The sequence below is a fragment of the Narcine bancroftii genome, chromosome 2 (genome assembly GCF_036971445.1).
Source record: "Narcine bancroftii isolate sNarBan1 chromosome 2, sNarBan1.hap1, whole genome shotgun sequence".
NCBI classification, from domain to species: domain Eukaryota; kingdom Metazoa; phylum Chordata; class Chondrichthyes; order Torpediniformes; family Narcinidae; genus Narcine; species Narcine bancroftii.
The window spans coordinates 147195013-147207589 of NC_091470.1; the positions used below are offsets into that span (position 1 = coordinate 147195013).

The 12577-nt window shown below is 47.8% G+C and overlaps 1 protein-coding gene across 4 annotated transcripts in view; it reads right to left on the reverse strand.

Moving 5' to 3' along the window:
• The window catches only part of casz1 (castor zinc finger 1), a 360461-nt gene that overhangs the window by 47292 nt on the left and 300592 nt on the right, over positions 1-12577 (reverse strand). For all 4 annotated transcript variants that reach the window (XM_069918493.1, XM_069918491.1, XM_069918492.1 and 1 more), the window contains 4 exons: positions 11849-11939; positions 6417-6581; positions 3116-3288; positions 1157-1998 (listed from right to left, as the gene is read on the reverse strand). In XM_069918493.1, coding sequence (XP_069774594.1) covers positions 1157-1998; positions 3116-3288; positions 6417-6581; positions 11849-11939 — 1271 coding nt within the window. The remainder of the gene's footprint in view (positions 1-1156; positions 1999-3115; positions 3289-6416; positions 6582-11848; positions 11940-12577) is intronic.

Genomic DNA, 12577 nt, shown 5'->3' on the forward strand with positions numbered 1-12577 from the left:
GAATAGATGGCAGGGAAAGTGAATGGGAAATGGGATTGATCTGTGAGCTGGCATGAAATCAATGGGCCAAATGTAAATATAACAAGACGCCAAATTAAGTTTGCTCTGAGTAAGAGGTCACTACCATGACATTAAGCTGCAGCTCATGTTCACTAGAGCAATTCAGGACTCAACGCAGTCTTTTATATTTTATACAGAGAACTTGGGCAGTTTTTCCGTTCTGAAGTGTCTCCCAACCTTCCGGGAAATGACTGTTCCCACAGGAATGTCCAAATATCCGTACCTCATTGCGAGTTCATGCAGAATTCCTGAAGTACGGTTATTTTTGCAGGTTGGGCGGCCTATTCATTAGCCTGTTGTTCACGGATCACCTGCAGTTCTGTTTAGACTGCAGGTGATCCATGAAAATAACTAGGGGTCGAGGAGGTGAAATGTCAGAATAGGAATGAGTCCTTATTCCCATTCTGATCTTTTTACACAGACTGCGCTCTGGAAAATTAGGAATAATTTCATGGAACACAATGGCTGTTTAAAAAAACATAATTGTCTGCCTTATGTCAGTCAGAAGACAATTTTTGTGTAATATTACGTTCTGTACTATTACATGACAAATCTTGAACATAGCTAACACATACATAACAAGATCCCATGTAATGGTAATGTTGTGGTGCTGGGGGTTGGGGGACTTGATATAGTCTTGAATTCACAACCACTTTCCCTGAAGGTTGATGGGGATGAGCTTAAAATGAGGTGACACCATGTATTCAGCAGCATTGTTTACAAGCAGAAGGCCACTCTGCCCTTTGATCCTGCTGCACCACTCAACAAGTTCCTCCCCTCCACACCAACCCCTGACAAAATTTTTACATAGCTTGATGAAGGGGTCAAGCCCAAAATGTTGGTGATCTTTGCCACATAAAGGACACTGACCAGCAGTCTTTCTCCTGCCATTACCAGACTCCTGAATGGTCCACACTGAGGTGAAACTTAGCTTTGTGCCTACCCTCTCTGTCACATCTGTATTTGATGTACTCGGCATGGGATGTGTTGCTGGATTGCTTGCAAAGCAAATGGCATCACTGATGCATGTGATAATGAGCTTGAAGTTGAACCCTGAGAGCAATCGAAGGCTGTATGTGCTACCCATCAGACTTACCTGCTTCTGCTGGAGTGGAGGGCTTGAGAGCAGCAGCAGCGAGACGCGCCATCATGGGTGAGATGAGACCCTTGCTCGCCGTCATCTTCTCCACGATGGAAGCGACGGCGGGAGCCAAGGCCACTGAGCTGCCTGAGGCCGAGACAACCTGGGAGGAAGACTCGCTGGGCAGGGTGGACACGCCGGAAGAAATGGTGGAGATGAGGCTGGCCGCTGACACCGGAAGGGTCACAGGTACCCTGCTGGGGATCACAGGGAAGAAGGGGCCTGCTCCGGACACGCCAGCATTGGAGAGGGCCAATGCCACCGGGATGGAGCTGGGGAGCGTCTGGGAGAGCAGGGTGGACATCTTGGTGACGGGGATGATGCCGCCGGTGGGCTTGATGGCCTGCGGGGCGGAGGTCTCGCCGGCCGGGTTGGGGAGCATCACGGGCACCAGCGACTGCTGGCTGGTGGGGGAGGCGCTCAGGCTCGAATTCTTGCTGCTAATGGCTGAGTAGTCAATGAGGTCGTCGTTGCTAGATTCATCCTGCTCGTTCTCCTTGCGGCCCAAGAGCTGTGAGGCCAGGCCCAGGCCCCCGGTGCTGCGGATGTGCCGGCGCTCGTGCTTGCGTTTGTGTGATGTCATCTGGCTGGTGGAGGTGAAGGTAAAGCCACAGCCCAGGCGGATGCAGTGGAAGTGGTTGGTGGCCTTGCTGTAGACGCAGCCCTCGTACTTGCACTCTTCGTACTTGTAGAACTTCTTGAATCCATCCTTGGCGTAAGCGTCATCCTTGATGTGGTAACTCTTGTGCTTCTCGATGTCGCACTTGTTCTTGAAGGTAAACGTGCAGCCAGCACGCCTATGGGGGGATGGGAGAGCCGAGAGGTTACTGAGTGGGACCCTATCCATAGCACGCCGTCCTGGGAACGCTGCCCTAACCAGTCATGGTACTCTGCAACGGAATGCAAGGCTCCCAGAGAGGATTTCAGAAATACTTACCCGTCCTGCTGAAGAGGATAAAAAATACATTACCCCCAGGGGTGCTGAAAATCGGAAATAAAATCAGAAAATGCTGGAAACACTTAGCAAGCCGGGCAGCCCCTGAGCAATAGAGTTAACAATGCGTCTCTAACCTGAAACGTCAACTCCGTTCCTCCTTCTGCAGCTGCTGCCTGACCTGCTGAGTGTTTCTAGGATTTTCTGTCTTTATTCCAAGGTTAGGGAAGGTGAGGGGTTGGGGGGGGGGGTGTGGAAGGTTCAGCTCTGAGGTTAGACTAGGATTGTTCCATGCACATAGGTTGAGAGGTAGTCTGGCAGAGATACACAAGCTGGTGTAGGCAGGGGGCTGTTCCCATGAGTGAACAGATGGTTCAAGGACCAGAGGCCAAAAAATGCAAGGGGGGGAATGAGAAGAACATTCTTTTTTCCCCCAGGAATAGAGGGGATCTGCCTGCAGATAATTCAGGGTTTCCGAGAAGGGATGGAATAGGGATCAGGGAAAATCTTGTGGGGAAAGAATGAGGCATTGGGATTGATCAGGTGGTTCTGCTGTGAGCTAGGACAGATACAATGGGCAGAAAGGCAAGATTCTGAGCTGCAATGGGATGGGAACTTCAGTCCATTAATGTACGATGTCTCCTCGAATCCACACGATTGCACTAAGCATGCTCCTTGGGTCATCCCCCCACCCCCCAGGTCATTGTTATTCTGCGACCAATTTCCAAGCAACAGTAAGAAAATGAATTGACATAGCCTCCGAAACATCTCCAAGTGACAGGGTAACAAATAATCAATAGTGCAGGGACATGCAATTCTCAAATGACTAACTGCTGTGTCAAACCATCCCAGTGTGGCAATCTACTTCCCAGATGACGTGTATACTGAGAGGACTGGGGTACTGGGCTTGAACAAGTGTGGAGTATGATGCTGGGTGTAGTTTTAGGTACAAGGAGTATCACACAATGAGAAGGAGTTACCTGCAATGGAAGTGAGTGGTTTTCTGTCCATAGAACTGACATCCTAATGTCCCACAGTCTTCGGTCGCGCGGAATCGCTGGAAACCATCGTTGATCAGCTGTGCATTTTTCTTGTGAAAGTTTTCATGTGTCATGACATCAGAAGTACTGGTGTAAACCTTTGTGCATCCCACCTGGGTGAGGAGGAGGAGACAAACCATCAGAGAGAATTCTCAGGAGCATGGCACATCACGACAAGCACGTCCCAACCAATGGGGAGGAGAGGGAAAACAGATAGGTTTAAGTGGCAAGCTACAGCAGAACCTTGGTGTGCTGTGTGTGGGCTGGTCTAGCGGGGATTGAAGGCAGACATGCTGGGCATAGGTGGCACAGTTGGCGTAACAGTTAGCGCCATGCTGTTACAGCGCCAGCAATCTGGACCGGGGTTCAAATCCAGCGTTATCTATAAGGAGTTTTCGCATTCTCCCCCTGGGCTTCCACTATTTAATTGGGCAGCATGGTCTAATAGACCAAAAGGGCTGTTGCCGTGCGGTATGTCTAAATAAAAAAATTAAATTAAAATTTAATGAAGACACAGACAGAGATCAGGAAGGCAACAAGAACATGGGCCTGCATTGACAAGGGGTTGTACAAAAGTGGGAACATCTTGCTACAACTGCATAAGGCTTGCAATTGGCACTCTAGGAGCAGTAATGGTCTCCAGGCTTTTTTCTTCTACGTATAGCACAGTAACCGGCCCAACTGTGCCGCCCAAATACACCAATTAACCTACAATCCATGTACTTTGTGAAGGGTGGGAGGAAACCAGAGACACAGGGTTGCTGGCGTTGTAAAGGCATCGTGCTAGCCGCTACACTAACCATACCCCCTGTGGAACTCTGTGATTGTCCACCTTGATTCCTGGGTTGAGGCGAGGGTGTGCTCTTATTTAACTGAGTGAGGCTACGCAGAGTTGAACGATTTTCATTGGAATTTCAAAGCACAGAGGATTATCAAATTTAGACATACAGAGTGTTGGCAGGTGTTGGGAAGATCTTTGTACAGGTTGTGAATCCTGAATTAAGAGTTTTTCTTTTCCGACCGCGAGGAGGATTGTCTCCCTTCACTCAGAGGGTTGGAATTTACCACCCCAGTTGCTGACGGTATGCGAGGATGGGATTCATTGATCTTTGCACACTGAACTATGATCTGGCTGAATGGAGAAGCAGGATTGATGGGCTCAATGGCCTCCTGCTGTGATTTCCTGAGGCGAATGTGTGGCTGCCAGGGGCTGACAGGGTGGCAGAGGGACCAAGAGAGTTGGGATTGGTTGGGGCGAAGAGAACAGGACGTGGCAATGTCTCACAGAATGCCATCTCTCTGTTCATTTTGTCTGGATCTGGGCCCTCATGTCCCAGCCTGCATTTACTGCCCATCCTCCAGAAGGCGGTGAACCATTGCAGTCTCTGCTGAAGGAATTAGAACAGTTAAATGGCCTGCTAGTCCACTCAAGTGACAACCCATGGGACGATCCCTGAACTCACATACAGGTCACTGGCAGGAGGTCCAGGAATTAGTCCAGAAACTAGAGATGCCATGTGGACTGGAGGGGAATCTGCAGGTATGTGAAGCACTTGGTGGTATATACAGACCAAACTTCCTCCTTCAAGGAATATCAGAGAATCAGATACATTCCCCTGTGGCCACAGTAAGTGCCACAATTGCACCCACCATTTGAGGCCTCAAACGGTCCTTTCAAGTGAAGCAACACTTCCCTTGTGTATCCGTGGGAGTGATTTACTGCATTTGGTGCTCCTTTTGTGTCCTTCTCTACATCAGAGAGATTGGGAAAGCACTTCGCTGAGCATCTTCACTCTGTCCCCATCAGTGACAGGGATCTCCCAATGACCGATCATTTGAATTCCGCACCCCACTCCATGCCCACGTCTGTCCATGACCTCATGTAATATCCTACCAAGACTTGTTAATCGGAGGAACAACACTTGCTTTTCCCTCTGGGGACTCTCCAACCAGACGGCATTAACATGAACCTCTCCGGTTTCTGCTAACCCACTCCCTGTTCTCCCTCCCTTCCCTTTTCCCTCTTTCCTCCACCTCTCCACTCCCTTCCCTCTCCATTCACAGAACATCCCTCTTCCCCCATTTGCTGTTGTTCCCTCCCTCCCTTATCCACCTATTACCACCTGCATTTGGGTCCGTGCTCCACCCCCTCTTCCCCACCATTTGGTTCAGATGCCTGCCGACATACCTTGACAAAGGGCTGAACCCTGAGTCGGTGGTTATCTATCTTTATCTTTGCTACATAAAGTATTCTGTTTGACCTGCTGAGTTTCTCCAGCATCATGTTTTTACGTTTCTACATTTTCAATTATGATCTTTTTTAAAAAAAAGTATTAAGACTAATTGTTACGACTTTTCAAACTTGTTAACTGAATGTAAATTCCACTGCATTCATTGGTGGATCTGAACTCAGGACTTTGGGCTGCTTGACTAACCCTCTGGATCACATCCATTCACCCATCCTCTGCATCAACTGGGAATGGATGGCTGGGGAGGCTATCATTATGCAGGATGATTGGCAGAGTGTAGGGAAGTTGGGAGCGGACTAGCCAGTCCATGGTGTAGATGACCAAATCCAACAGTGAGGATGTCAGCAGGGGACAACTTTTGCCGAGATACGTCGGGTGATGCTTTCACCAAGGTTGCGAGTGCAGACAGGGGTCAAGCAGGAAGAGTCGACAACAAGGAGCCTGGTGCAGCCTGAAAAAGAGGGTGGCAATGACAGTGGGAGAGTCAGGCCACCAAGTATCTGATACTCAAAGTGACAGAAACCTCACAGATTCACTTCCACTGAGTCGAGGTGGAACTTTTCCCTCTCTTGAGTTCTGTGCTCAGATCTTTGGTAAAGGTTGGGAGCCCGAATGTACATCTGGCTGTGTGATGGGAGTGGAAGGTAGTTGGTCTCCCCATCATTGCCCTGACCATGAAGACAGTGGGCCCCATTGCTGAGGAAAGCATTCCCTTACATGTCTTGCTGATCCTTTCACTGCCAGTCTGACATTATACCAGCTGGGCAGAGTTCTGTTGGGTATGGTTCTACTGATGGGCCCTGCTGGTTATGGCTCTACTGGTGGGCCCTGCTGGTTATGGCTCTACTGGTGAGCCCTGCTGGGTATGGTTTCTGTTAGTTATGATTATGCTGGATACTGTTCCTCTGGTTCTGTTGGTTATAGTTCTGTTGGCCAAGGTTCTGCCAGTTGGGGTGTGGCTCAGCGATTTGGCGGAGCAGGAGGAGGATTACCTGCATGCAGTGGTAGTGTGTGCTCTTGCCATTCAAATGGCAGCCATGGTAGTAAACACTGCAGTCGTCCAGTGGGCTGAACCGCATGAAGCCATGTTGCAAGGAGTTATCCCTCTTCTTGTGCATGTTGTAGTGTCGGATCACGTCTTGTTTACTGGTGAATCTCTGTCAAAAGAACAGAAGGGATCAGATAGCAGGCTCTGGTTGGGGAAGGGCTCATCTCTGCAGCAACGTCTGTGTTTAAAGCTAATGATGCACCTGTTGAAACGTGACGATGAACAAAATGGAGCAGCCATTCTGTGCACAGCAAGATCCCACGCTGCAATGTGATTTACAAGCCAGCTGGCATGGGATTGTATTTTACATGCAGCCGAGAGAGACCCCAGTTCAGTTTCCCAGCTGAAAGTTCACACGTGGTTCCTTCTGGCCTGCACCAGGCCAGAGCCCCTGTTCGGTGTGTCTGTGATCTGATAACTTCTACTGCTTCTCTCCTTCCTCTGAACACCAGAACATTTCTTCGTTGAAGCATGCAGGTTTGGATTTAGTTCCACCACCTCCACGGGCCTCGTCTTGGACATAGAATCAGTGAACATGGAGGCTGGGTGGGGGGGGGGGGGGCATTTGGCCCTAGAGCCAGCTCCGCCCTTTAATACTGGTAGTTCCTCTGTCTCAACACCATTATTACATCCTCAACCTCTATCCCCTCGGCCGCCCCACCCTGAGAAATTTTCCCTTCATCTTAGTCCTAGATGGATCCCGAGACTCTTGCCCCTTGTTCCGGACCCCAGCACCTATCTCCAAGCCCCATCTCCTAAACCCTGTCTGAATTTTGCATGCTTTCACAAAATCTCCCCTCGTTCTTCCAAACCTGAGGACAACAAACGAGTCCAATCCACCATCCCTGCCTCAGTCAGGCTCGGCATTCAGGAGAACACGGGATTGAATGGGACAAAATTCCTCTCACCCTGCTGTTCCTTTGGGAGGTTCTCAGTCAGGATGGGTCATAGAGGGAGTGCTTACCACCCCCAGTATGGATCTTTTTTTAAAATTTGCATTTGTTTTACAGTTGATTCTGAAAATCTTCTGCTTTGAGGTAATATCATGAAGTGAGTTTTCTCTTCTGGAGTTAATACTCATTTTTCCAGGAACTGTCGTGTTCCAGGAATACAAGGTTATCCACTATGTTGCTGACTGACCTAGGCACCTTTTGTCTCGCCACTGATTAAGAACGGCAACTGGCCACAGAGACTCCAACAGCAACACTAAATCCCCTTTACAAGCCTTCTTTATACCCGTTGATAGGGGAGAGAAGCAATTAGCAGCTATTAAATGAAACTTTATATGGTCCTAAGTCCATCCCTGATGTCACAATGTTTGCTTATGAAAGCTTAACTGCTTTTAATGTTTTGAGAATTTAAAGTCTGGTTTAATCTTTACATTTTTCTGCTGACTCATTGAGCATCAATCTTTCCAAAAAAATGTCACTTTATGTCGTGTTTCCCTTCTGTCACATTCTGTACCTCGTGAGCTCTCCTTGGGATCCAGGGCCTGCACTGGCTCTCAGGGACTCTCAGGCCCTGAACTGGCTCCCAGGCCCTGCATTGGTTCCCAGACCACTTACTGGTTTCCAGGCCACACATTGGTTCCCAGGGACTCCCAAATCTCTCTCTCTCGTATGTTACTGGGATCCCTCAGTTGTTCACTGCTCTCTAGTTTTTAGACTTATCGATGACTGTTAGTGAATCTTTTTTCAAATGTGCATCCTGGTGAAGGAAAGAACAGAGATAGGAAAAATAGTCGGAGTGAGGGGAAGGGCAGTCAGAGGGAGGGGAGGGGGAGTCGGAGGGAGGGGAGGGGGAGTCGGAATGACGGGGAGGGCAGTCGGAGGGAGGGGGAGGGCAGTCAGAGGGAGGAAGGAGAGTTGGAATGATGGGAAGGGCAGTCGGAGGGAGTGGAAGGGGAGTTGGAGGGAGGGGGAGTTAGAACAAGGGAAAGGGGAGTCAGAGGGAGAGGAAGGAGAGTCGGAGGGAGGGGAAGGGGAGTTGGAGGGAGGGGAAACAGTATATGTCACACGCAGGGATTTAGTGGGAACTTGGTTAAGCTATGGCTGGAAACAGAGTTCTGGAGTAACGACCATCAGATTCCACCATCTAACCTGGGCATTCTACATTGAGACCAAGAAAAGAGGGATAAGTAGGGACAAAGGAACTAGTGTCAATGCTGGTGAGCAGGGAGTACACAATCTTGTCCTCGAGGGGAACAATCTGCTGGCCTCCTCTGTTCAATATGTGACTGCAGGCCAACAGGGTTTTGCTTCAATGTTCATTGACCCTGAAACGGCCTCACTAGTGATCTAGTTCAGGGCCAATACATTTTGGCTTTCACAGTGATGTCCTTTAATGGATCCATACAAAACTACGTTCCCTTGCTGATCATTATCACCAGCCTATCTCCTGCCAACTGCTGACAGGCCCATTCATTCCTGGGCCAGGTACCTAGAGCTGACCTAACCCTTCTTGACACCCAGATCTTCCAATGGAGAGAGGTCCATTCTATAGTCCAGGGCCTGTGGATAAAACCCTCCCAATCTGCACCCTCAGTCACTCTGGTCAAGTCCTGTAAATTCTAAGTGCATTTTAATCATGAGGTGCTTGTATTTGCCTTCTTCTGCCTGTTTCTTACAATTTCTGATGAAAAGTTAAAGTCAATCTCTTTTTTAATTTTATTTTTTAGAGCACGGTAACAGGCCTTTTTGCCCAAAATCCCTATGCTTCCCAATTACATCCAATTGACCTACAACCCCGGTGCATTTTGATCCTTTCCCCTCTAAATAATATGCACCCTCTGTATTCCACCCCACTTCCTCTTGACCTCTCCTGGGTCAACCTACGCCTGCATGAACCCGTCAGCTCAACTCAGAGTGAAAGATGGCTCAGGACAACTGCAGGTTTTACTTTTCCTCCTTGGCCCCGTGGAGAGGAGCCAAACATCACTGTAAGGGTGACTTGGAAGTCAATTAAAATGTGTTACAAGGAGCAACAGGAGATACTATTATCTCGCATTTTCAGTCCAATTAAATAGAGTTTGGCATTTTATCACCATACATGTCAAGGAGAATTGCCGATCAACTAACATCACTTTGATTTGCTTTTGGTCTTGAGATTCTCCATTATCCTTCTCACTTTGAAATATTCTCACTTTGAAATAGATCATAAAAAGGCAGCCTTTTTATCAGCACAAAATCAGGGATTAACTTCATCTCCAGATATAATGCAAGTTTGCTGACCACACTGTTAGGAGAGATTAGGGATGTGTGGCTGATTGGAGAGGGCACTAAAAACCACACAGAGAGAAAGAGAGAAAGGTGAAAGGGTTCAAGAAGGCAGATTAAATAGAGAGAACAAGAAATATGGGGCAGAGAAAAACTTGAACGGGAAAATAAAAGGAGATAGAGAGAATGGGGGAGAGAGATTGCATAAGGGAAGAGGAAAAAGAGAGAACCAAATTGGTGAGGGCAGAAAGACTGAGAAGTAGAAAACAACGTGCTATAGTAAAGGAATGAGAGAGGGAGAAATAATTTGAGAAACTGGCGAATGAGAGATAGAGTGAGGAAAAAGGAGATGAAAAGAAGAATAAATGAAACAGGGATGGAAAGAGATAGAGAGAAAGATAAAGGGCTGGGGTTCTCCAGGGCTTAAATATTTCTGATAACTTTGTCACACATTCAGTTTTATCCCTGCTCTTGAATTTAGTCAATGTTTAATTTTAATTTTTTAATTCAGTCAGCCTGGCAAGGAACGATGCTCGTCTAAAATGGCAACAGATGGTGAGACTGACGCTGGCAACAGTAAACAAGAGTCGGAGCCAGCTGGCTCTGAGGCAATGATTTTTAATGGGTAGAGAAAGCCCCCGTGTGAAAAAAAATCACAGCATTATCATCAACAATAAATAAAAGCTGCAAGATATTACAGGAGCTAAATCTGGTTTGCACTTTTTTTTAGAAATTGATTAATTTAGTCTGTTCAAGCAAATGTTAAGTACTTTAAGGAAAATTTAGTTAAATGGAAGTATAAATAGAGCAGAGGGAGCAGCACTGAACTTAGTTTCCAGTGAGCAGGTCGGATCAGCCAGTGTGAGGGGACTTGGGGCAGTGGGCAACTCTGTTTGCTCTCTGTTGTTGCCTCCTGATATGCACAGGAAAAGGGGAGACGGATCGGCCCCTCAAACCAGCCTGGCCTTTCATGTTGATCCATGTACCAATTCCCCATAACCCTCATTTCCTTGATTGTTCATATATTTATCCATCTCCATCATAAATATCCCTAATAACCTGACCTCCATCACTCTCGGGGGCTCAGAATTCCTGAGATTCACTCTACTCTGAGAGGGAATTACTCTGCACCTCAATTTTGAATGTCTGGCCCCTCCCATGAGTGAAAGCATCTAAACATCTACCTTCTGGGTCTTTTCATTAATTTAATTTAGAGATCCAGCACAGTAAAAGGTCCTTCAGGCCCATAAGCCTGTGCCACCCAAATAGACACATTTGATTATTTAACCTTCTAACCCCGTAAGCCCATGGACACATGAGGAGAATGTACAAACTCCTTACAGACAGTGTTGGATTCGATCCCTTGTCACAGGCTCTGCATCAGTATTGTGCTAACCGCTAAGCGTGTTTGCATAAGGTCACCCCTCAATCTTCAACAGTCGAAGGAATACCAGCCCAGGCTGTCCACCCTCTCTCTTGAGGACAGTCCCCTCATTGCTGGAATGAGCCTGGGGAATCTCCTTTGGACTGTCTCCAATGTTGCCATATCCATGTAACCGCATCAACATAAGCCCAGAGGAATCCCACTCTCCCATTCAAAACTCTTCAACCTAAAGCTAACCACTTGGTTGCTCAACCAAAGTCAGACGGAGCTCATTTACACACCCCTTTACCTTCCTTTTGGCATCATTCATGTCCCCTGCCTTTCATCCGATCACAGAACTTCCTGTTAGATCCTCTTGGCCCCAACTTTCTTTGCAAATCATACATCAAGCCTACTCCACCATTCAATAAGATCATGGTTAATCAATCCATGGACTCAGCTCCACTTGCATCCCCCCCCCCACTAATTTTCTAACTATTCAAAAATCTGGGTCTTATTCATAAATCTATCTTTAGTTCTTATTGTCTCATTTCTAACTTCTCCTGATAAAAGATAATCCACCCAAAATGTTCACCCTGTCTCCCTCTCCAAGGATGCTCCCTGACCCACTGAATATTTTCCATATTCCCGCTCTGACTCCAGATTTCTGGCACAATCTGAGTGACTCCAGGAATTTCTGTTTTGATTTTTCTTTCATAACGGGAGGTGGGTGTGGGCTCCTGATGTGGGAAAGCATTTGGAGATGGAGAATGTGAGAGGGACGTGATGTGGCCATACCTGGTAGTTGCACTCAGGATCCAGACAATGGTAGTGCTCTCGATACTGATAGGCACAGTGAACGTGCCCACACTGCTGACTTCCGGAAAACCTGGAAAAGAGGGAAAAAGCAGGAATGATCTCAGCCCTTTACCGCCTGATCAAAACTGAATGGGCCCTGAGCAGATACAACTTTGCACCATATCTCACATGCATTTCCACAAACTTTTCCAGCTCTTGCCCCGCGCGGCTTCACCAGAGGGGACCCTGCTGCATGGCAAATGCCAGGCTTGACCGTGGAAGGCGCTGATTCTGCTGGATTCCAGCAACCAGTCTGACAGGGTTCACTGAGCGCATTGAAATTATCTTGGCAAGGTGCGGGGAGGGGGGGGGGGGGGCTCTGAGTCGAGATAAGGCAGTGGTTCTCAATCTTTTTTCCCCCTCTCACATACCACCTTAAGTAATACCTTACTAACTACAGAGCACCGATGGCATAGGATGTGAGTGGAAAGAAACAGGTTGAGAACCACTGGGATAAGGGTCGGCTAGTCTAGCCTTCATTCAAAGGTGGTGGGGGTGTGTTTGGACATTTTCAACAGTGGAGATCTGTGGATACCCAGTCGCTGACCACACCTGAAAATGAGGCTGACCCATTCTGGGTCGTGAAGGGACATGGGGATCAGCTGGGACAATGATGCTGTGGCACAGGATCCAATAGACAAAACACAGCGGATTCTTACTTCTTTGAGG